The 26,439-nt window shown below is 45.6% G+C and overlaps 1 protein-coding gene across 8 annotated transcripts in view; it reads right to left on the bottom strand.

The window, feature by feature from the left end:
• Nucleotides 1-26,439, bottom strand: part of NCOA2 (nuclear receptor coactivator 2) — a 1,201,189-nt gene that overhangs the window by 520,168 nt on the left and 654,582 nt on the right. For all 8 annotated transcript variants that reach the window (XM_085605462.1, XM_085605466.1, XM_085605468.1 and 5 more), the window contains one exon: nt 15,084-15,261. In XM_085605462.1, coding sequence (XP_085461588.1) covers nt 15,084-15,261 — 178 coding nt within the window. The remainder of the gene's footprint in view (nt 1-15,083; nt 15,262-26,439) is intronic.

The raw sequence follows: 26,439 nt of genomic DNA, 5'->3' as shown, positions 1-26,439 counted from the left end.
GAGGATCAGTAGACCTTTCTGTACAATATTTTACAAATTTGGCAGGCATACAGGATCTTGGTAGAGGGAGGACTGGCTGCAAAAACACCACCACAGACTTCGGTAGGGAATTCAAATCCTGTTGACAGGTTCGGGTGGAGGACCCTGCCCTGTGACAGAAGATCCTCCCAAAGGGGCTGCCTGATCGGAGGATCAATGCTCAGTTGGAGAAGCTCAGCATCCCAGACTCTCCGTGCCAAAAGAATAACTAGGGCCCAGTTGCTCCTGATCTTCTTGAGCACTCTGGACAAGAATACTATTGATGGAAAGGCGTACAGGAGGCCTGAGCTCCACTCGAGCGTCTTTCTACGCATGCCACCTTGAAAACTCCAGCGCGCCAAACTGCTGACATTATGCGTTCCCAAACGGAGACAAACCGATCCACCTCCGGATGGAGACATAATTCGTGATCCACTAGGCATCGACGGCTGAGTTCATCCGCCCTCAAGTTCAGGGATCCTGCCAGGAGCTGAACCACTAGGGACATGCCCTGCTGTTCCAGCCATGTACAGAGACGCAGGGCCACTTGATAAAGGGTGCAGGACCCACCCCGCGTGAATACCTGAACCAGCTTTCCCTTGATGGAAAGGAGAAAAGCTTTAAATGCCAAGCGAACTGATTGGAGATCCAACAGGTTTATGTGGAGTCCAGATTCCACCAGAGTCCCCTGATCTCCCCTTCTCCCAGATGGCCGCCCCATCCCCGGAGTCATGCATCTGTCACTACTGTGTAATCTGGCTGGGGAAGGGAGAGGGGTTTGCCTCTGACCCCAATCATGGTTGGTCAGCTACCACTGCAGATCCTGTGAAGTTACTTCAGCGAGCTGGACCATGTTGGAGAGATTCCCCTGATGCTGCGTCCACTGAAACTTCAGGACCCACTGCAGAGCCAGCATATGCCAGGAGGCAGGAGGCCATGAGGCCCAGAAGCCTCTGAGTCAGTCTCACCGAAATCCAGGATTGAGGCTGAAACGTCAGTATCACAGCCTGGATATCCTGAACTCGCCGCTCGGGAGTATAGGCCCGTAACTGCACTGTCCAGAACAGCTCCAATGAAAGGGAGCTTGTGAGAGGGAGTCTGAGAGGCAGTCAGGTGTGACTTCGGCACGTTGATAGTGAACCCCAGCAAAAGCAGGAGATCCGCTATAGTCTGAGGTGGGAGAGGACAGTCTGGGTTGAGCTCTCCTTCAACAGCCACTCATCAAGACAGGGGAAGACTGGCATCTCTGATCCGCGTAGATGAGCTGCAACAAACGCCATCACTTTGGTGAACACCCGAGGAGATCTGGTAAGGTCAAAGGGGAGCAAGTTGAACCTACTATGACCTGCAGGTAGCACCGATGAGCAGGCAGGATGTGAATGTGAAGATAGGCATCCTGCAAGTCCAACGCAACCATCCAGTGTCCGGGGTGTAGGGCAGACAAGAACTGAGAGAGTGAGCATTTTGAACTTTTCCTTTTTGAAGAATTAGTCTAGGGCTTGCAGATCTGGAATAGGATGAAGGCCCTTGTCCTTTTTCGGGACTAGAAAGTAGCGGGAATGGCACCCACAGCCTTTTCTGGAGCCGGAACCCTCTCTATGGCTCCTTTGGCCAAGAGTCCTGACTTCCTCCTGAAGCAAGTTCAGGTGGTCCTCCGTCAGCCGATCAAAAGTCAGAGGCATGGAAGGAGGGGCAGTCTTGATGGGGAGGGAGTTGCCCTTTCGGACTATCTGAAGAACCCACTTTTCCACTGTGATGTTTAGCTAGTGCTGGAGGTGATGGCTGATCCCATCACCAACCAGCCGCCCATGATCTTGAAGGGCCAGACTAGGAAGGTTTAGAGGCAGCAAGGGGGAGGAGTGGACTGATTGGACCTCTGGACGCCTAACCCATGGGGCTGAAAAGTGCCACGGCCAGGCAGGGGTTGTTTAACTTGCGCGGTCTTGTGGCTGGGATATGGCTAGCATGGCTGAAAGCCCCTTCCATGGCCACGAAAAAGGTAAAAGGCAGACAGGGGACGGGTGGTCACGAAAGGGGCAAAAAGCAGACAGGAGACGGTTTGTCACCTAAGGGCCCAAGGACTTGTCTGTAGCTCACGTCCATAAAGCATTCCAGGGACATGTCTGCCTGGTATCCTAAGAGACAGGTGCCACGTTCACTTTTTACATTAAATGATCATGTCCATTAGGACAGCAAAAAGTAGATTTCATTGTATTTATATCTTCACATGTTTTGTCTCAAAAGCTTTTCCGTTAGGGACCATTGTTCCTCAAAACAGTTTATACCCAAGTTCCCCGACCACCAGTTGGGTTCCCTTGTCCTTGTAAAATCACAAAATGTGGGTGAGACATCCTCCTCCAAACAAAGTCACCAGCGCATCCACAGGGTGATATAGAATGACCAAAGTGATCATTCTCTCAACTCCCACTGGATCTTTAGTGTATTTTTAAATACGCACACACACATATATAGAAGCTTTGGACTAGCCCTTATCTGCCCTTGGTCTGTATGAGAGTCATTCACATTCTGCTTGACAGCATATGGCATGAGAACTTGGGCCAACCCCCTTCAGCCACTGATTCTATTGTCCTGTGAGTGAGGGCATCTACCAGGCATATTCACCTGAAAAGGAGTGTGATCAGTATCAGGGCTGTTGAGCCAATTTTTCTGTTTTACATTTTCTTCTTATATAGATACCCTTTCATTTCTCTCCTTCTGCTCTTTTTTATTGTCATGCTTGGCAACCAGTCAATCCCGAAATCTGAGGTAAAAAGTCTGGGATTTTGGACTGATAAGCTGTTTTTGGAGGTTCAGGCCAGGAAACTAGCTGCAAGCCGCTTTGGTCTATTAAGGACACTTATAAAATGATTGAATTTGCTGCCCAACTCAACAAGGATTAGTATCATCATGACTGGACTATGGTAATTCGCGCTACCTGTGCAGTCCTCAAACTGTTGCTTTGAGTGATATAAAACACAGCTGTGCAGATACTGCTGAAAATACCTCAGCACAATTCTGTTTCGAGTGCACTAGGTTCTCTACACTGGTTGCCGGTATCCAAGAGGATACAGTTGAAGGCCCTCTTTATAGCCCATGGGGCTTTGCACAAAAAGGACCCCCAGCTTCTACAGCACATGTGCTGTTTTCATAGTTCAAAAAGATCGTTATGATCCGCTGATCTAGGGTTATTCATAGTCCCTAGGAGCACAAAAGCTAGGATCGGAGAATTATCTTTTGCCTATCTAGCACCTAAACTATTGGAACTCCCTAAGGGTAGCACTAAAAAAGAATAAGGATGAACTAAGTTTTAGGAAACAGCTGAAGACCGTGTTATTCACCGAAGGGCTAAGGATTCTGAGACTGGTATGGTCATTTAGCGCTAGGAGGCCCGTATGGGTAGCCATGCGCTCTACAAGTGCCAAGAATCTAATGAAAGACACTGCAGCTCCACAGATTCAGTACCACAAGATACCAGCTACTTCACTTCTAATCTACGACTGTAGGCACTGTGGATTCAAATGCTACTGCCAGACTATCGACACACTTATCTGAGTGGACCCCACAAAACTAGAGCTACATACATTGTATTTAAAGCTATTGAGAGTGTTCTTCACTTGCAATTATGGTAGGCCCCATAAACCTACTACTTTAGGACCTCTGGATTCGAACCCCATCACTAGAGTAGCTACACTTCTCATCTGAGTGTGCCTCATAGATCTAGTACTTTCATCTTAGTAGATTCTAAAACTATTCCTAAAGGTGCTACAATTACACATGAGTAGGCCTCAAACCTATTATTGTAGGCTCAGTGGATAGAGAAGTTATTGCTAGAGCTCTTTACTTGCACATCTGCGTAGGCATCATACTATAGTCCCTAAATATTCGGAACCTATCACTGCAGATCTTTTTTACACATCTTGATGAGGGTCGTAGACCTACTGCTACAGGATCAGTCAAAAGCTATTCATAGAGTTGCCAGATTTCCAACTCTGGGTGGTAACCTTAAAACTTCTATACAAGTTCACAGGCTTACATAGCTGTCAGTAGACCAATTTACACTTCCCCATCTCAGAGGGACTTACAGACCACAGTTTGTAGACTTTAAAGTTATCGCTAGAATTACTACAATTCCCTAAAACAGAAGTCACTCGACTACACACAGGGCTCTCAATTTGAGTAAGCAGAATACCAACAAAATGTCACAAAGAAGAAAGAGAAAAAAAACTTGGTGTCAGAATTCCTGGTCTGAACTGTACCTGCAAATGGAATTACCTTCTTGCTAGCCAACGTTTTGCCTTACATACACCTCCTGTAACCATCCAGGAAAGGCATAGTAGCCTTATTGAACTTGTGCCTCATCTCCAAAAGTTTTACCATCCTACTTTTGCACTCCCCCATTCTCCTAAACTTCCATGCTCAGACTTTCCTGTATCTCGTGCCAATAACCAACTCCTCTCTGTCATTCATAACCCACATTTTCCTTAATTCTCCGATTGCCTCTATAGAACAAGTTACATACCTTCGGGAACAATGTATCTGTAAGAGACATAGGTTAGCTGTAGATTCCTTACCTTAGAATAACCCCCAGGAGTCACACTGGACCTGGAGCATGTTTTCTTAGCAGTATGCCTGCATGCCGGTAGGTGGTGTCGGTCGACTTTGCATCCGTCATCGCCGGTGTGACATTGTGCTGCCTACTTAGACACCGCCCCTGGGCGCTGCCAGCAGTTCTGACATGACTTTCCACACCAGAAGCGCAGAGCATGAAAGACACTGACCACTGGTGCACAACTAGGGCCCTGTAAGGGAGCCCCTATCCCTAGAAGTTAGTTCGCAGAGTGGGGAGGATGCAGGATGGGTGGGGTGGGAAGGAATCTACAACTAACTGATGTCTCTTACAGATGCATCGTTACCGAAGGTAAGTAACTTGTTCATCTGAAAAACAGTTAGTTGTCGATTCCTTACCTTCGAATAGATACCCTAGCAATAGCATCAATGGTGGAGGGTCTGCGAACTATGTTCACACCAGAAAGTCCTGGAGGACCGAATGGGCAAAATAGACGTCCCTCTGGACTTGGCTGTCCAGGAAGAAGTGTCTGGTGAACGTGTGCAAGGATGCAGACGTGGTCACCTGGTAGATGTCAAGAAGTGGAACTGCACGTGCCAATGCAGTGGTCGCAGCCTTAGCCCTAGAGGAATGAGCACGCAGCTCCACTGGAGGTTCCTTTTTGGCTAAAGCGTAACAGACTTTAATACAAAGGACAACCCATTGAGAGAGGGTATGCTTTTGAAACGCCCGACCTTTCTTGGCACCTACATAGTCAAAGATAAGTTGATCATCCACCCAGAAATCTTTTGTCTGGTCAAGGTAGAAGGAGCGTGCACATTTAGGGTCCAGACGGTGGAGTCTCCCCTCCTCCTTGGAAGGGTGCGGAGGTGGGAAAAAGGTGGGCTAAGTGATTGCCCTGTGTAAAATGGTTTAACCACTTGAGGAAAGAACGTCCTATGCACCACTTTGACCGGATGCACAGAGAAGAATGGGGGCTTAGAAGATAGAGCCTGAAGCTTTCTCAGAGGTGATCGCAACAAGGAAGGCAGTTTTCAGAGTAAGGAGCCTGAGAAGACAGTTGTGAAGAGGCTCGAAGGGAGCACACATGAGAGGTTAGAACAAGATTCAATTCCCACTGGGGCATTATGAAAGTAGATGGAGGAAAGAGATGAGTAATGCCCTCAAAGAATCTGTTTAGAAAAGGGGACTTGAATAAAGAGGGTTAATCTGACAGCCGAAGGAAAGCAGAGATAGCTGCTAGATAACCTCTGAAAGAGGGCAGAAAGGTTATCCACAGCCTTTGCAGTGCACCGTGCCAAAAACGTGTTCAATCTACAGGTGCATAACATTTAGTGGAGGGATGCCTGGCTGCAATGATGACATTACAGACTTTGGGTGGAAGGTCAAAAGCTGTCAACTGTTGCTGCTCAATCTCAACACAAGAAGGTGGAGGCTCGACAGGTTCGGGTGAAGAACCATCCCCTGCTGCTGCGACAGAAGATCCTACTGAAGGGGCAGTACGATTGGAGGATCGATGGCCATGCTCAGGAGCTCGGGGTACCATACTCTTCCTGTCCAGTCTGGAGCCACAAGAATAACTTGGGCCCGGTCACGCATGATCTTCTGCATCACTCTGGACAGAAGTGGTACAGGCGGAAAAGCGTACAGAAGGCCGCAACTCCATTCGTGATGCAAAGCGCCGCAGAGCGAGTGCCGCCTTGTAAACTCCAACGCACAGACCTGCTGACATTGCGTGCTCTCTTCGGTGGTGAACAGATCTAACCAAGGCTCTCCCCACCGCTGAAAGAGACCTTGAACCACCTCCGAGTGAAGACGCAGCTCGTGATCTACCAGGCAACAACGGCCTTCATAGAACCTGCCAGGTGTTGAACCACCAGGGTCATGGCCTGATGTTCCAGCCATGTCCAGAGGCGAAGAGCCTCTTGACACAGGGTCCACGACCCCACCCCACCCTGTTTGTTGCAGTACCACATGGCGGTGGTGTTGCCAGTGCACACCTGCACCACTTTCCCTTTGAGAGAACGAAGGAATGCTTTCAGGGTCAGGTGGATCATCCGGAGCTCCAATAGGTTGATAGGGAGCCCGGACTCCGTCTGAGACCAGACGCCTCTGATCTACGCCTCTGATCTCCACCTCTCCCAGATCGCAGGCTCATCCCAGAAGTGACACATCTGTCAGCACTGTTAGATCTGCTTGGGGAAGGGAGAGGGATCTGCCTCTGACCCATGCGTGGTTCGCTAGCCACCACTGCATATGTCGTGCAGTTCCCTCCGGGATCTGGATGTAGTCGGAGATTCCCCTGATGTTGTGCCCACTGGAACTTCGGGTCCCACTGCAGAGCCTGCATCTGCCATCTGGCATGATCCACCAGCAGGATGCAGGAGGCCATGAGGCCCAGCAGCCTCAGGGTCATTCTCACCGAAATCCGGAGGCGGAAACATCGGTACCAGCCCAAATATCCCGGACTCGCTGCTCGGGAGGATAGGCCCGAAACTACACAGTGTCCAGAACAGCTCAGATGAAAGGAAGTGTCTGAGAAGAAGTCAGTTGTGACTTCGGCACGTTGATTGTGAACCTCAGCAAGTGCAGGAGGTCTGCCATAGTCTGGAGGTGGGAGACCACAGAATGGGGCGAGCCTGCCTTCCAACAGTCCGTCGAGATAGGAGAAGACTGGAACCCCTAATCTGCGCAGATCTGCGACCACCGCCATCACTTTCGTGAACACCTGTGGGCACTGGTAAGGCTAAAGGGAAGCACCATGAACTGACAATGCTTGTGGCCTACCGTGAACTGTAGGTAGCGTCTGTGGGCTGGCAGGAAGGGAATGTGGAAATAGGTGCCCTGCAAGTCCAGCACCACCATCCAGGGTTGAGGGCAGACAGGACCTGAGCCAATGTGGGTATTTTGAACTTCTCCTTCCGGAGGAAGCAGTTGAGGGCCTGGAGGTCTAGAAAAGGAGGCAGGCCTTTGTCCTTATTGGGCACCAAACAGTAGTGGGAATAGCAACCACGACCTACTTCTGGTGCAGGGACCCTCTCGATAGCTCTCTTGACCAGGAGAGTTGAAACTTAGTGGCGGAGAAGCGCTAAATGATCCTCCGACATGCGATCAAAAGATGGTAGCCTTGAGGAAGGGGTAGTCTCGAAGGGGAGGAAGTAGCCCCTTTTGACTATTTGCAAAACCCACCTGTTCAACGTGATTGCCAGTGGGGAGGTGAGGGCGAATCCTGCCACCCACTGGCCGTTGATCAGCCTGAAATGTCGGACTAGGATGGTTTGGAGGCTGCGGTGGGGGGAAAAGGGTGGACTGGCCCACCTCCCGTATCCCAGGCCCACAAGGTCGCTGGGGGGGTCCCACGTCCGCGGCCACACAGAGGCTGGGCAGCTTGCGTGAACTGGTGCCTAGGCTGGGCGTGGCTGGGCTACCCTTCAGTAGCCATGAAAGGAGCGAAATGCAATGGTCGAGAAGGCGCAGCAACGCTCAAAGATCTGGCCGTAGCCCAAGAATCTTTAAAACGCTCCAGCGCAGTCTGCTTCGTCAATAAAAAGACGACGACCATCAAAGGGCATGTCCAGCAAAGTTGACTGAACATCCCACGAAAGCCAGATGTCCTCAACAAGGCTTAGCACTTAAGGGCTACTGATGTGGCAATCGTTCTGCCCAGTGAGTCAGTGGCATCCGGTCCATATCTGATTGTGAATTTGGCTGTCTCTCCCATCCACTAATGCCTGGGAGAGAATGGTCCTCTGGGCACCCAGGCAGCACCTGCGCAACCGTATCTCATATTTTCTTTTTTTGTTTGTTTTTACGGAGTTTTATATGGCGCAAACTTGACCCGAAGGTATCTGGAAGCAGAGCGCTTTACACGAGCACCAGTTGCATTACATGAGGACATATTAGTTTTTGTTAGGCACGGGGAGATTAAGTGATCTGCCCAGAATCACAGGATGTTGTGCGTCGCAGCCGAGACTCGAACCTGGTTCCCCAGCTCCGAGGTCAACCACCTTAGCCATTAGGCCAACTCCTCTCCCCTCTCATATGGTGTGGGAGTATCTGCCCAAGAGGCACGCGGTATTCATGGACCGCAGCGCCAAGCTGGAGGAAGAGAGCATGCGCTTCCCGAGGTGATCCAGCTTCTTGGATTCCCTATCTGGAGGAGCAGAAGGGAATGCGCCCTTTGAGGAAGAAGCTTGGACCACCAAGCTCTCAGGGGGTTGGGTGTTGGGTGAGGAAAACTGGGTCTCCCGGGGCCAGGCGATGGCAGTGGGCAATCGTCCTTTCCACAGAAGCCCCTGTGCTGGGCTTGGACCAGGTGGACGTCAGTGAGGACTTTGTTGAAGGGCAGAAGGGGTTCAGAGAAGGATGCCGCAGGCTGAAGCACCTCTGTCAGGAGGTCAGTCCTAACTGCCACTGAAGGGAGTTCAAGGACCGAGACCTCGGCCCCCTGCACACCACTACAGCGTAGGCCGCTCCCTCCTCCGCAAAGCATGGCAAGGTCTCGCGAAGTGTCCAGACCACTGGTGTCACCCAGGTCCTCTCTCCAGTCGGTTCTTCCAGCTGTCTGCTAAAGGGTCCAGCGACCCCTCCAAGTCCTCAGCACCACCAGGGATGAACAGGGGAACAAATGGACCCTTCGGTGTCGGATCTGACGTCGGTCCAGCTCCCAGTCCATCTCGGGGATGGGGATGATGACGGCACCGGCCTGCATCCAGGGCGTCGTCGTCAGGCTAGGTAGAGTAAGATCGACCAGCGTCGATCCGGATCTAGGCCTGGATCCACAGGTGCCCTCCGGCGCCAGAGATGCTGGCATCGAAGGCACTGGGCCCCCGACCGGCTCCAAGGGACCCAAAGGCATGCTGGCGGAGTCAGGCTGCCCAAAGATTAGGTGGAGGGCATCATAGAACTCTCGGGTTTGGGAAGGGGACGTTCCGGCTTCAGGAAACGTGGGGGAGGCGTGGGGGTGTCCCTGTAGTAGGCACCAGACATGGAGCCTTAGAGCGACAATACTCCGAGTCATGCGTCGTGTCAGCCGACCAACGGGGAGAAGGCGAAGAACGCCGGTGTTTCTTTGCCTTCTTCTTCTTGGACTTACCTGAAGGTCTCGAAGACTTGGAGTGCAATGAGGTGTGGGGGCTCTGCGAGCGGTCTCAAGGCCTTCCTCTCGAACGAGACCGGGAATGATACGGAGCTGACCACCGGGTCTCCAATAACTTTTGGGACTACTCCCACAAAGACTTTGGATTCATGTTCCTGCAGTCAGAGCAAGACTCTGGGTCGTGATCGCGCTCCAAACATCAAAGGCACACGAGGTGCGGATCATTCACAAACATCAGCTTGTGACAGGAGTCTCAAGGCTGGAACTTGGTCCGGAGTTGGGACATCCCTCGCACACCAGAAGTCTATAGACTCAAAAAACCAGTCAACAAAATATTGAAAAAGGTTAGTCAAAAAATGCCTACGGTGTAGCTCTCTCCGAATCTGCGCTAGGCTGGAGCAAGAACTGACGTCAGCGCGCAGGGGCCGCGTCCAAGTAGGCATCGCAACGTCATCCCGGCAACCACGATGCTGACAACTGACACAGAGTCGACTGACGCCACATACCGACTCCCAGGGGTACTGCTAAGAAAAAATTCTCTGGATGCAGTCTGAAGCCTGGGGGTAATTCTAAGGTAAGGAATCTACAAATTACTTTCTCTTTCAGATCAAATATGCATTCCTATCCATCCTTTACACTCACTGCATACCCCTCTTTTTTCACACCTTAATCAGCTATCACATCCATTCGCCACTAAATAAACACCTGAGTAATGATTTTCCAACCATTACAAATACATCTTACCATAATGGCAGTCCTATAAGACATAGACTAAGCCATGAATGTTCTATCCTAACGTTCTCACTTGAGCAACTAACAGCCTCAAACCACCCAATTCTAACAATCACACCTCCCACTATTGCCAACTTAATTATCAAACCCACTTCTCAGAATTTACTCTATTTCTAGCACCATTTAATTATAGTCCCTCTTCTGGATGAACCAGACTAAGCACCATACCCAATAAGCTTACCAACACAGGAACAACCTACTTGCCATGGGTTATGAAAGTCTCCGACTAACAGATCAAAAGACAACAGACGGCACCAAAAATATATACATTTTGACAACCCTAAAACAAAACCCCATGGAAACTTGGAGCAACAACTAGACCCACCACATGAACAGCAAAATGTCAATCTCTGCTCATTCAAGTCACAACCAAATCGACAAAACCAACTGCCAGAGTGGTCAACTAATCCCTGAACAACCAACACCATAACACACTGGATCAAAACATCCAACTCCAAACCCTGCAACTGAAACACCACAAGAAAGTATCAACTCGACTAAGATAAGTAAAGACCAGAGGACCTTCTGTTCAACACAACAGATATTTGTCATGCATACTGTTCAATAACACAGCCTTAAGACAGAATGATACACAAATACACAACCTAATAAATAATTCAGACAGGATGTGCTCTTTATCACAGAAACCTGGATGGGAGAGGACGCTTCAGCCACTCTATGTGAATCTATAACCAATGGTCACCCAACACTCTACATAAACAGAATAAATAACAGAACTGGTGGAGGAATAGCTGCATCTTTTTTCCAAGTACATTGATCAAAGATCACCACACCAGTGTGTGAATCCCTACTTATTCATTGTTCACCACTTCCTACTTTTACTGCCCGATTCCTCCTAATCTACTGTCCACTTCAAGTATTTGAAGAAAGCATTTGCAGATGCCCTACTGTACACTGCATCGGATGACAATTAACCATCCTAATTTATGTATCCTAAGAGATATGCTGACTTGATAAACCAGACCTCTGCCGTCTACTTTATAACCTTGAAGCACTCCACTGCCATCAGTTTATTACTGGGGCTACACCTTACGCTAGCCATACCTTTGACGTCATAGATCTCTCATTGCTCCCTGCACTCATTTTAGAAAAAAAACAAAAGACAAATTTTAAAAACATAGCCCACCACTTGGAGGGATCCCGGTTTCACTTATTTCTACTAAAGCTCCTATTCCTGCTTACCTGGCAACATTAAACAACATCTTCCTTAATAGACCATGGACGAATGTCAACAGTGATCCATTTCAGACCGAATTCCCAGCAAAACGACCCCTTTTCCAGTTATCTGTAAACATATTCCATTGCTGGCTCTCAGATTTTCTCAACAAAGTGGATCCTCTTAAAGCTTCTCGACAGAGGCCACAACAGCTCGAGGTGGTCTGGTTATGTTAAGGAATTTGTAAAAACGCATGGCTGCCCGAAGGCCTCCCAGCGCTAAAGAGTACTGTTCAATTCGAATATACCTACAAAGAAGAAAAGTCTGAATTCTAAAACAGAGGATGAAATTATTACCAGAAAGACAAAAATCATGATGCAAAAAAGGTACAGAAATCTATATGGCGACCAAAAAACAGGCCATGGAATAGTATTTCAGTAGCAACCAACTCAATTAAAGAACTATTCAAAGGGATCGCTGAATTCAGAAAACCATAAAGCAACCTAAATCATACCAATCACTAAACAAGAACTATGCAACTCTTTTGTAGAACCCATGGCTACAGAAGCCTAGACTCTTGAGAGCTACACAACTGAGCCAAATTGGCCATACTTTCTAGAGCAATAATCAACTAATCACTATCATCCACAGACTCCCAGTGAATTCAAAATGTCTTGTATGAAACCAAACCGTGAAGAAACTAGGACTAGGCCTTGAAGATCCAACAAATTAGACTTGTAACGAATGAGTAATTTCGGAGTACACTGATAAAGCAGTATTCGTTCAGATCTCCAATTTCCTTGAGGGAAACCACCTCCTCTGACCAATAAACTGATTTCCAGCATAGTAGAGGCATCGAATCAGCATTAAGCGCAATAACACAGATTCCAACTGTAGCCACACTCCTTTTACTGACCCTCTCAGCAGCTTTTGACACTAAGGATCAACAACTGCTACTCAAATGATACAGGAATATATGCCACCATAAAAAGAAATGTAGTCATACTTCACAGGCTCAAATCTAATGTTGTCCCACCTTTATACCACACAGCACCATTCCATCAAAAAAAAGATGTTCATCAAGATTCAAAGACTGAACTTTTTTTTATTCAACTTATGCTTGGCCCCTGAGCTTATAAACACTTTTAAACTCTTGTCACAAGTATGCTAATAGCAACCAGATTATTCTTAACTGAAAAGACCACAAGCTTGAGACACTGAGGAGGATCAAATACCTGCAAACAGTTAGCAACTGGATGACAGAAAAACATCTGACCCTAAATCCCTCCAAAGCAAGCCAAGAACTTTACTGGTGGAACATGGAAAGCATAAAGTCTAAGACTATTAGCATTCCCCTACCATGTCGACATAAGTAAAGAACTTGGAATTTAACATGGACTCCAAACTAGCAATCTAACAACAACAGCCAGATAAAAGTGCTTTCTAAAATCATAGGAACAGTACAAAGAATTTTCCCCAACATGCACTTCTCCCATAACATCCAGGATATAACATCACTAGTTCTGTACTATCTAGACTACTGCAACGGGCTCTACATGAGGTGTACAAAGTATTTAAACAACTCAAATGTGTGGGGCTGTGCTTATTTGTAATATTCTCAGCATCACACAGGCGCATGCACTGATGAAGTCCATCACACCATGTCTACCTTGCCTACAATCCTCACCCACTGCCACAACTTTCCCACAGTACCTACTTGCATAGCAATGTACTGGTAAAACCATTAGGTGGCCTGACATTGTCAAGCTGGTGCAATAGTTACATTAAAAACGAAGGATGCTTATTTACAAGATGACTGCGCCGCCGGAGCGTCACTTTTTGTTATAGTCTGGTGCCACAGGCCTCTTAATCATATCTAAGACTATGCTAGACCACCCTGCATGGCCTCATAGCTATGGATTGAGGCAAAGCCATGCAAAGCGCTGCCATGTCTTACTCTGAGTCAAGGAAGCATTACATGGGCGTTGCAGTGGGTGTTCCCACGCAACTCTTATGGATTTTGACTCTGCTCAGATTTACAATATTATGTAAATCTGGGGCAGCGCCAAAACCTTACTCCTCTCCAGAGCAGGCGTAACAAGGAGAACTATTTTAATTTCTCATTCTGCAGCACACACAGAACAAGGAAAACGCCCCTCAGGATTGTTATGTGCAGGAAGGTGCCCCTTTCTGCACAAAAACAATCCTGCCAACACCGTTGCACCATGGTGCAAGGGTGCCTGCGTTAGTGCTAGTAACCAAACTATGCGATGGCTGAAAGGACAGGAAAGCACCCTATCGCGTAAATATGGTGTCTTCCTGCTCTTTCAAACTGGTGTAGGGCAGCGCAGCAAAAAGACTTGCAGCACTGCCCTACACAAAATTTGTTTAAGTGTGCCCCAAAATCTATTGAAAGCATATGCCATAAAAAAAATTGCCATTCGAAGTGGCCACCATACACTTGCAACAATTTTTTTACATTTAAAAAGCATTTAATGATGTAGCCATTTTACTAGTGATGTTTTCCTTACATACCAACCCTTTCAGCTGTGCCATGCATTTTATTATTATTAGAGAAGGAGGCAAGAATACATCACCACCATACCGAGAACTCAAATTATATGCAGTTACAATGTTACTTAAAAGCTTTACAGCAGCAACTTTAAAAAAGGAGACATTCAATAAATAGTGTACCTGGGCAAGCGACATGCAAGCAAAGGAAATTGTTTCTATTTACAGTTAATTAAAAATAAATAACATAAAACACATTTGGAGTCAGATTGGTCACTGAAACAAAGGTAACTATTTTGTGTTAGATGCGACAGGCTTTGCCTAGTCGCTCAAAGTAATGGAGGCAATGGGTAATGTGGACAGATCCATTGCCCCACACTGTATGCTGTGGTGGGTGGAAGCAAAATATGAATAAAAAGTTAGCTGACCAGTGTAAGAAGCCCACTGAACAAAAAACCCTCTATGTATGTATATGATGTACGAAATTTTAAAAACAAACAGTAGTCTAGTGAGTCAGCTAAAGTGGTCTTAAACGTCAGATCTAACGTCAGATCTAAAAAAAAAAGGGAAATTGCAAAGCAGATGTTTTGAGTATAAATGTGTGACTTTGCCTTCTGCAACTTACCATCTGTAAAGTAATTTGTTTTCGCGGAAAAGAAAGCGCTTGAGTTGACACGAAAAATAAAACTTGCAGCTTCCTCTGCTGACACTTAAGTCTCTCGTGCAGAATACTGCATTCCAAAAGAGTACTTTGAAAATGCTGCTTTTGATAGCATTCTATCAATGAACTCAATTCTCAAATCTACAAAACATGTCACAGCATAAACCCACTTCTGATGTTCTGTGCGACTTGATTAAATGGGCACTGTTCTTTACCAGTCTCTATTAAGGCAAAACTAGGAATGTTCTATATACTTTACCTAAAGACTTTGGCAGCAAGTTTCTGATGAACTCGTTATGGTCACCAACATGTAATATGCTGTAAACACTTGTGTTCATAAGTTCTTCCTGGTTGTATCGGAGGTACTGGGTCACATTCTCGGACACAAACACCACATTCCCTTCCGAGTTAACTACGAAGAAGAACCCATCAAGAGCCTGTGTGAAAGCCAAAGGGAATTAAGAACTTAGTTTCACATGCATGCTCTAAATCAACAATTTAACTTCTATAATGTAGATAAAACATGTGACAATACTACACATGTGCAATTCATGAAATACATTTATGAACGTGTGAAAAAATAGTTACCAACTGTGCTGAAATGAAATACCAGCATTTGCAAAGCGCTCACCTACCTCCGGAGAGGTGCCCCGGCGCTGGGGGCCGTCGGGAAAATGAAGCTATTGAGCTATTGCCCAGAATCGCATGGGGCTGGGCTGAAGCAGAGAGACTGACCTAATGAGCTCGGGTACTTTGGTTCTCTTTGATAATCCACGTAATTAAAGAGTTGAAAAAAATTATCATGACTCTAGAACTGCCAATGTAATGTTTTAGTCAATATCTACAGTGGAAAAGTTTCAAATAGACACTGGCCAGAAAATATATGGTGAGAAAAGTGATCAAAGAAAACGCTGTAAAATGTTGACTTTAGTCAGTACTCTGGTTATACAGGAGTCACAAGAATGTTTACGCTTCGCACATCTAGCCTTAACCAAGCAGGGGTAGTCCCCACATGAAACAGAACTCTAGGCAGAGTTCAACTCAGACAACCTATCTACACCCCTTGCAGAGGAGAGACTGGGTCCGAGGGGTGAAAGGAGTGCAGGAAGCAGTGACAGACCTATGAAAGCAAATCTCATCTTCCTGTCACGTGATGCCTGCATATTTTTAGGCCTCACCTACAGGAAGCCTTAGCTGTTTGTTTTCGAAAGACCTATTGTGCACCATACAATGCTTACACGGGGCTTTGGATCAGCCCGTTGCTAAGCTTTCTTGCCAATATTATGTGCTTGCTTCTTATTTGATGGCTTGCCTTCCTCATCTTGCATTTGTCATAGCTTCTTTGCAGGTGGCTGTCTTGTATAGGTCCACTACTTAGCTGGTAACTTTTTTCTATTGCTCTTAGCACTTTATGGAAGTGTATGCGCTGTAATGCTCTCCTCATGTGTTGCATCACCTCTCACAACCTGACCCCATGTGCTCTCTGTGTTAGTACCCCGCCCCTAGGACTCTTGCTTTGTTTTTGTGTTATTTTTCTATTCCTAGCTTCTCCATCGTACCTTCTCCCTCCCGGTTAATCTTTTTTCACCCTACTGGGTGTACTCTACTTGCCCCTTCCCCAGTGATGGTCCCTCACTCGGTTCCATTTTCTTTTCTGGGAGGATCTGGCAGCTGTAACGTAGTTTGCTACCATTCTGCTCTTGCACCACCTCAGTAAATTAAAAAGACAACTGCTGCCCTGTCATGACTAATGTGCACATGCGTAGTTATGCACATGCCCGTGAATAATACATTAATGAGGATTTTTTTTTTACATTTCATATACTGCTAAGCATCAGCAATAAACGTTTTTTTCTCTTTGCCGATGAACAGTAGCAGCACAATGCATTAGCAAAGCCACAAAGAGTGAGATTTTGGTTTTGCCAATGTCTGTTTCTATGGGTAGAGTTAGTAGCACAGCTGTCTCGAAATTGGATTTCGACGCTTTTAGCAAATTTGGTGCTGGGTGTTATTTGGAATGCAAGGGCTGTCCTTGTGCAGTACCCCAGGACGGCCAAAGATGGCGACAGAGAAGCCGAGGTCGAATATAAATCATTTAAAATATGTTGTGGGTGATATATTTGAGGAAATTAGTTACTTACTTGCACCTCAAGTTCTCTAGCGTTTGTATCTTTCATATATTTACGTGCTTTAAGCATTCCCCTTCGTCGGGCTAGGAATCCCCAGCAAACTGAAATAGCAGTAAACAGTGTTAAAATTGCCAAAGACCTCAACAACAGTGTGGGTTTAGTAACATACCCACCTGATTTGAAACAATCCGAACTTCAGTTGATGAGGTGGAAGTGCAAAACTCTCCTACTCCCCCTAGAGGCCACCACAGTTCAGATATAATAGCACAAAGTGCAAGTATAGTACCTAATAAATGAGATTCTGACCCGGGAGGAGGGAGGGTCACATGTGAATATATGAAAGATAACAACGTTGGAGCATTACAAGTAAGTAACTAGTTTCTTCACCAGCAGTGGACCCTTCATATATTCACATGCTTGAATCCTAACAGTAAGCAACACATAAAAACACCAAAGAAGGAAGCAGGCTCACCTTTAATGAAACACGTTGCAGAGGACTACCTGACCTACTGCTTGGTCAGCTGCCGAGTCCACATCTAGGCAGTAGTGCTTCGAGAACGTGTGCCTGCTCTTCTAGTTAACAGCACGGGATATATCTTGTAAGCGCAAACCAGCATAAAGTGCCGCAGTCGTCGCCATGCTCCTGGAAGAATGTATTTTCATGGTTTCTTGGAGGAGACCTTCGGCTGTGGCAAAAGGAGATGCAGGCTGACAACCAACATGCGATTCCCTATTTGAACTGGGCTGTGTCTGTTCCTGGTTGGATAAAGGACACAAATAGCTGGTCGGAAGACCGTGTGTCTTTTGTCCTGTCAATGTAGATCTTAATAGACCTGTGCACAACTAACGAGTGTAATGACCTCCCCGCTGAGGATTCGGAAAAAAAGAGTGCAATACGTAAGGCTCATTCGAATGGAAGTCAGTAAAGACTTTAGGCATGAATTTGGGGTTAGGCTGTAAAATCACTTTGGTCCTTGAAAAGCAGAGTGTGTTCTTTCACAGTAAATGCTTGTAATTTTCCCAAACTTCTTGCCCGTGTAAGCGCCCAGAGAATTTATGTCTTCAAAGAAATGAATTTGAGATGTTCCCTGTGGGCTGGCTCAAAGGGCAATAGCATAAGTAGGCTCAACACACTGCTGAGCTCCCAGGGGGCTGGAGGATGACATATAGAAGGTAGGTTCTTTCATAAACTGTTTTAAGATTCGTTGTGAGAAAAGTGCGGGCAAAGAGTCTGGACCTTGATAATACGGCCAGAGAGAATCACACTGATGAGTATCTAATACCGCTCTTGGTTAACTCAAAGAAGTATGGAAGTGTTTGGTGAGACTGCTTGTACTCTGGAAGGAATCTTTTGTACTAGTCACAAAAATGCTTCCACTTGGAGTTAAATGTCTTTGTGGTGGCTGTGGCAGCGCTTGGATGTTCTGCATTCAAGGGAAAGAACTTTAAGTGATCAGGAACCATGCAGTCAGGTTGTGCGACTTGAGGCCATGATGGAGTATATCTCCTTTGTGTCTCGAGACTAGCTTGGAGTGCAATTTCATTGGTATTGCCATGACTGCAGATAGTTCCAGACGTTCGCTGTACCAGTACTGGTGTGGCCACACGGGGATATTAGAATCAGGGTACAGTGATCCACTTTCACCTTTCTCAGGACCTTGTGAATTGGGGAAACGGATGAAAGGCATATGCTAAAATGTTGATACATTTGATCGAAAAGGTACTGCCCTTGGGTTCTGGTCGCCAAAACCTGCTGGTGTAGCACCAGCATTTTCTGTTGATTTGGGTGACCAACAAGACCAGTGTAGGGTGACGGAATATGTGGAAGATGTAGTACATATGTCCTGGTAAATATACCACTTGTGACAGTGTTCAACAGTGTTTCCGTCTGATCGTTCCGATGCGAAGGTATATGTTCCACAACAATGTCAACATGTTGATAAATGGCCCAGCCCCATAGCTGTTACGCCTCTTTTTAGAGCGGAAGGAACCTTTTTCCCATCTTCTTGGTGATGCAAAACATTGATGTGATTCTGGTGTGGACTGTTTGACCTGCCAGTCGTGAGAGGAACGCTTTTAGACAGTCTTTTAGCCCGAAGCTCTAGCATATTGAGATAGAGTATCTTTTCTGCGTCTGACCAGAGCCTCTGGTCAACTGTTTATGCATGGTAGCTCCCCAGCCGTCCATTGACATATCTGTCATTAGCACTAGTGTCTGACGAAGGAAGCAAAGAGAGGCCTGCGTTAAGATTTGGGATTAAGCTCCAATTAAGTAATGCCTGCTTTAATCATCTTGAGCCTTGGACCGTGTCATCCCATGAGCCGTCTATTTGTTTCCATTAATTGTCCCGCTCTTGTTAGACGGGTGCCATACTGAGCCTGCAAGAGGATATAAAGTCAATGAAATATGGCATCAGTCCCAGCAGAGTAGTAGTAGTATCTGGCTGTGACAGATTGCGTAGTAGAGAGGTTCTTTGCCATGGCCTCGAGCTTTATCACTCTGTCTGACGAAGGACATGCCTTTCCCAACTGCTTGTCTAGTGTAACTCAAGAACTGAAGGTTTTTTCTGGTTCCACAGAGGAGATGTCTATATTTAGCATATGAGTCCGAACATGTTAAAGAGACTAATACAGGCGACAGTAGAAGCATTTGCTTTTCCTTTCGAAGTCTTGATGAGCCAGTCGTCCATGTACACTTGATGACCCGATCACCTCTGGAAAGCAGCAACTGGCGCTAGGCAATTGGTGAATACCAGAGGTGCTTATTTAAGGTCAAATGGAAACGCTTTGAATTGGTAGGGCTGCTCCGCCACTGAAAAGCGGAGAGGGTGCCTGTGCTTCAGTTGTATAGTGATGAGGAAATGTACATCTTGAAGATCCAGAGGCCAGGTAATCTCCGCCCTAGAGCATTAGAACTTCTTGGAGCATTATCATGAGGAAAGATTGTTTTTTCAGAACGTTTTCAGTTCTGAGGTCTGGAAACTGTGTACATTGTCCTGTTTTCTTTTTTATAAAAAAAGAATCTGGAAAAAAACCTCTATGGTTTCTCTGTGGTCTCAGGACAGTAGCTATCACTCACCTTGTGGTGGAGGAGAATTTCCAGTTGTAGCTCCCTCAGGTGAAGATGATTTTCTTTCTTGGGCAGGCAGAGAGGTGGTTTCTGTAAAAACACCAATATATGTCCTGGTTGTATAATCTGCTGTACCCATCAGTCCTATGTTACGACTCTCATGAGGGGGCAAAAATTTAAAATTCTGCCCCCGTCTCCTAGGATTGGGATGGTGGTGGTGGTGGTGGGTGGGGTGGTGGGTGGGTGGCTGGGTGGGTGGGGGGCATTATTAACATGTTTTCCAAACTGAGCATGTCGGTCAAATGGCATACCAAGGATCTTGCTACCACATACAAGCAATTGCTGCCTTAAAAGTTCTCCAACACTGGATAAGCAGGGATCTAGATGAGTGATATCTTAAAAATACCTCAAGGTATACGCAAATGTTATGCTTTATTAGGAGGGTACCTGGGGTATGGATAAAATTGTGAATTTTGGGGTTTTACTGAATTCAATCGTTCAGTTATTCCTCGGTTACTGTGCCAACATGTTTCAGCCCTCGCTAGGAGCCCACGTGGGCCTGGGGCCTTCGTCAGGGACATATTTTATTGTTTTGTCCCTGCTTCTTTATTGTGCATGTACACCATGCACAAACATAAGGACTAATGCGCTCACCTGTCTTGGTTCTGTCTTCAGTAGATTTTCCACTGGTATTATTTTTAAAGGGGCATGCGGTTCAGGAGGGAGGTGCAGTCTTGTAGTCAAACATTTGTCTAAGATTCCAGCACTGCAGGATTACCTTGGTGACCCTGCTCATCCCGCCACCGAACGTTGAGCAGAGTCACCAAAGCAATCCTGCGGTGCTGGAATCATCCAGAGGTGAATCTGGCTGGATGAGCAATTGGCCACCCTCCTTGGGTATAATGTAGTTGTCCAAGTCTTCATTATCTCGGTCATCTCCCTGTGGGATTTCATCTTTTTCCTCCAAATCAGAATATACAGAATCTAATGAGTGTGCTTTTCCCATGTCCAGTGGCTGTTTGACAACTCTGGGAAGTGGGTCCACTGGAGGTGGGGGTGGCCAAGGTGAAGGCAGAGGTATAGTAGGTAAGGTAAGGAATGTTGCAAGGGCAGGCGTAGGTTGCCCTGTAGGCTGCTGATAAATAAATCTCGGAAAGGTGTCCATCATTTGTTGGAAAGTTCTCAAAAATGCAACTATGTGACCTCTGGTTCTCAGCTGTAACAAGGAGAGCCATAAAAGTGAGGAGGGGTGTGCGCTACGAAGATCTGTGGTTGAAGGTCATAGCCCTGGTAGGTTTCCTATTCATCAAGGGTTTCTACCTCAAACTCATGGAGATATTGCAACTCCAGTTGCGTAGAACTATAGGCACTCTCCAATGCTTTTTGGTAACTGAAATTGGCCTCTAGCTCAGAGTCCAGAATCTAGGTAGGCAAGCCTGTGGCCACCTTGAGGGGTGAAAGGGTATCTGCCATAGAAACATCCACCATCAATGGTGGTGTTGACAAGCTGGAAGGCATCATTCCTGGACTTGCTATCAGTGGCAGAAGGAGGAATATCACTGAAATGGTCTCTTCACTGTGTCGGCGAGGCTTGTCCTCTAGATGACAATGGCAATGTGATTGTTGGCAATTTTTTTTATCCTTCATCGCGGAGGAGGATGGTTTGATAGTCACAAGTGAGGACGACAGATAGGGTGTCGTAGGAATCTCACAGTTTTTTTTTAGCAGTTGTTTTTCTTCCTTCTATCATTTAGTGTTTTGTAGAGGAAATTCTAACCTTTTCCTGTTATTAAGTGGCTGCAGACACTTTAGATTATAAATCCAGGTTTGGAAACCTTACGTTTTCTTTTTGGAATTGTCTCCATGGAAGTGCTTGGTGGAGCACTTTTTAGAAAATCATCCCCAGGGAAGGGTGCATAGCCCCTTGCTTGGTTTTTCTTTTCCGAAACTTTCAGTGCCATCCTCCTCTCCCCATCTTTCTGGATCTCAAAAGGAAAAGTCTTACATATTTCACAGGCGAAGCCTTGTGTGCTGGATAAAGGCAATCATTACATTGCTCTTGTGGATCATGCTCTATCTGTGCTTTTTTTGTGCACAGGTAGAGAAGGAATTAAAAAGAGATTTTTTTTTTCTGTCAGTCATGATGACAGTTTGTAAGAAGAGGTCTTCCTGGCCCAGATAATTTAGATTATTCACAAAATGCACCCTAAAAACGACTCGCAGAACTCTAAAAGCAGAAGTAAGGGCTGGTCCAGTTCCAGGGTAGACAAGTAAAGTAACAAGTTGGGGTCACTGATAGGTAGGAGAAGACCTCTCCTCTAGGGTTGCCTGACAAATGTTGTGTAGTAGAAATATGAGCTATGGTGGCCCTCTAGGGGGAGTAGTAGAGCTTAGCATTTCCACCTTATTGGCTTTAGTTCAGGTAGTTTCAAATCAGGATGTGCTACTACACAAACAATGCTGTTGATTATGGCCATTTTAATATGGTTTATTGCTATTTAAAATTACAGAGGATTACCGGTCTAACAACGGGGAATGATTCAAGCATGTAAACATATAAAAGATTAAAAAGTGGAGAACTGGTTTCTCCTGCTTATAATACATAACATAGGGTTTAACAAAACGTAAGGAATTCCCATAAAAGCTACACTCAAACAAAAATCCCCTACCATGCTATGATCATGACTGCACATGACAATACTGAGTTGAAAAAACACGGTTTAATGCCGAACGTATTTCATTCTAGAATAAGTTTACAGAAAAACGACTGGGCCCATACTTACAAAGCTTAGTTATCGAGATGTTATCTCACTGCACATACTTAACCCTTTGTGTTCTGGTTAAGTCTAAACATGACTCTTTATAACTACTGCAAATGAAACATGCATTGGCAAAGCAGATGTGTCCGGCCCTGGCAGCAACTTGATGCTTAATTTGTTAATTTACAAACTAAGTTTGTGTTTATTTTGCTCATTTTGCACATGGAAGCAACTTTTATTTGAAGGATTTATCATGTTACAATGAAAGACTGAAGCTTGTGAGAAAGTTCTAGTCAGCAAAATTCACTTTGTGCTCCTCAAGAACGAAGTTTGTGTTTACCTTGCTCATTTTGCACATCGAATCAACCTTGACAAAACATTTATCATATTTCAACTTACAGAATGACGCCGGTGTGGCAGTTCTAGCAAGCACAATGCACTTTTACGCGATTATAACATGAAGGATCACAGGCCCCTTTTTAGGTCTCGCCTGAGACAGCGCTTTAGCGCTGCTCTGGCGAGACTTATAGTAAGCGCGTTTTGGAAGTGCAAACGAGTGCTTTCAGGCCTCCAACTACAGTGCATGTGCCCCGGGCGCGCGCACCATTTGGCAGCCTGAAAGCACTCGTTTTCTTTCACTTTCGGGGCCCCTTTGATGTCCCGCACCACTGTGCCCGCCCCCACTCCCCCTCCCACTCCCTCCTCGTCAACTTCAGTGCGCGCTTGTCTTTCCGCCCCCACTCCCCCTTCCACTCCCTCCTCGTCAACTTTTGCGAAAACATTTTACTAAGTGGAGAACTACCTGGCGATAGTGAGCACATTTTGAAAAATCGACAACAGCCCCTTTGTTTTAAGGATATACATTACCTCGTGAGACAACTGCCCTGATTGCTTGGTTTTAAAAGTTTTTGTAAAGTTTCATTGATCTGTTTTTAACATGGGCGGAGGCGCCACAGGACAAACAGAATATTCTTAAAGTTCTTCTTAAAACAAGTTAATAAAATGCACTTAACAGATCTGCAACCAGCTAGTGGCGAACCACGGTGCCTTAAAAAAAGTGCGAATTATAACAAGAAAACAAAACGAAATAGTTTAAAAGACATCAGTGAAGATTTCGCTAACAGAATTAACACAAATGCCATATTTGCGTTTCGCCCAGGCTTGATGGCAGTCACGTGGTTTTCACATCCTCCTGGAGTTTTTGCACACAGGCGTGAATAACAGGCTGTGAATAGCGGCGCAGTCTCTTTCACATGCAGATTAGCTTGTCTTTCGACTGTCTAAATAAATAGCGTTTCTTGCTATTCTCCCTGGTGGCTGTATGGCTCCCGGCAGATTACATGCAAATTTACGTGTCGCTATAATTGGTATTTTTCAACATCAGCCTCCAACATCCGCTTTACCGAAAAATAAAGTTACTCCTGTCCACAATTCTACAATAATTGTTTTTTGAGTTTCAAATAAGCCCTCTGAAAGCATCTGTGCGCCTCCCCTCCACAGAGCCCCTACCTCACACCCCCATCCCATCCCCGCAGGACCCCACCAACGGATTACTGTTTAAATCTCATTACATATTCTAAGATGACTTCCTTGGTCGGGTAAAGGACCCCCTGTCAGGGAAACAAACATCGTCCCTTCTCCTCCTCCCAAGAAATTGTACCAACACCATTGCTTCAAAAACAACATCCTCATGCACAAAACTAACAACAACAAAAAAATCACTGCAACAGAAATAACAGAAGAAACAAGCATTTGCAATGCAATAGGTCTCGCATTTATACGAGTTTGAGCTATTGGCATTGTAAATGACAATGCCTTTTATTTATGTTTTAAAAACCCACACATAAATAAAAGGCATTGCCATTTACAGTGCCAATAGCTCAAACTCTTAACAGCTGCGAGACCTATTGCATTGCAAATGCTTGTTTCCGCATGGAATTAATCATTAGATGCTACGATGTAAGAATGATGCTTGGGAGATCGTTCTAGTCAGCACAGTGCACTTTGTGTTCTTAAAGAACAAAGTTTGTGTTTACCTTGCTCATCGAATCAGGAAGTATTCATCATGTTTCAATTTAAGAATGAACCGGGTGGGGTAATTCTAGCCAGCACAATGCACCTTACATGCTTGTAACATGAAGAGCTACGGGCCCCTTTTTGCGCATGGATTTCATTTTACATGCCGTATTTATCATGTCTCTACTCAGGAGCTTTGATGCCTGTGTGAACCCTGTTTCTTTTATGTCAAAATTGTTATGGTTTTTAAATAACTAAACAATAAAATGTACTTTACTTTAGTCTTTATTGTTTTTGTTGCACATTCATGCAATAGACATTTAAAGCATAAAAGTAATAGGAAAGTAAAAGTTCTGCCATCTAAACGTAGGGTGTACATGTTAGCAAAAAAAAAAGGGAAAAACACACATGGCAAAAATGAATAAAAAGCATGAAATTATAGCAGAAATTTAGACAAGATTGGCCTACCATCCGTGGCGCTGATATGGACTGCCTTCTATTATAATAAAAGGGATAACCCAGTAGGCTGTCCAAGGACCATTGCAGCAGGATACGATGTAATGTCCAGGGGGCACCCCTTGTGGTGCACTTTAACACCTTCAGTCACTCGACCGAGAGTCTCAGGTGGTGGTTTATCGAAAAAGCATGGACCAACCCACGTGGGGGTAACTTTACAAACATCCTAAGTACCCGTGAATGTAAATGGGTACATATTTTTGTCACTGTAAAAAAGTGCTTGAACGAATATGAGGAGATCACCGGACACATTTCCACACTAGATAATGGCTCGAGATCTAGTATCTACCATACATCTCTCTGCACCACTATATAGACAGGTTCATAGTCTATAAAACCTGTAGGTAATTTTGTATATATCAGGTATGAAATCTTGTATATATTGTATATATCATGTATGTTCCACTCATTATTGTGTGTTTTATGATCACTTGTACATAGCTTGCATACATTGTGTTTATCTCTCATTTTCAATGAACTAAATGCTGATAAGGTTTTTAAGCGGCAGTTATAATCACGTGTACATAGCTTACACAATGCGCTGGTCTGACGAGACTTTTTCTGAGGGCTCCAAAAAGTGCTACCAGGCCAGCCCATACCTACAGTGCATGTGCACGTGCCGCGCTTGGCGCGAGAACCTTCACTTTCGCGGCCGCTTTGATGTTTGATCGCGATCACTTTCGCGGCCGCACGGCATAGCTAATAGGTCTCGCTTTTGGGACCTTATAAGTATTTAGTTATGCAACTGTTGCAAGGCTAAACACTTATAAGGTCCCAAAGGCGAGACCTATTGGCTATGCAAATGCTTGTTGATCCTTATAACGCTTTTGGGCAGGATTGTGCCGGAGTTTTACGGGTCCTCCACTTTTGTTTTCTTTGCCTTCTTATTGCACTTCGGGAAACATGGATATACTGGCAGCCTTAATTGAATAGAGGGTTTCACGCCACAAACTTCTATGCGGGTGAGTTAGCCATTAACTCAACTTCAATGCGGGTAGTTTACTTTTGTATGTTCACTGTGTTTTTACTGTTATTAACAGGCGGGTCTGCCCAAGTCTAACGTAGGGTCCATTTTTGTTTGTTTTATGTTTTTAGTATACCTCGGGGTGAGTTATCCCCTTATGA

Source organism: Triturus cristatus, chromosome 5_1 (assembly GCF_964204655.1).
Source record: "Triturus cristatus chromosome 5_1, aTriCri1.1, whole genome shotgun sequence".
In the NCBI taxonomy this organism is placed as follows: domain Eukaryota; kingdom Metazoa; phylum Chordata; class Amphibia; order Caudata; family Salamandridae; genus Triturus; species Triturus cristatus.
The sequence above is the reverse complement of the archived record's forward strand: the minus strand, read 5'-3'. Positions and strand labels throughout refer to the sequence as shown.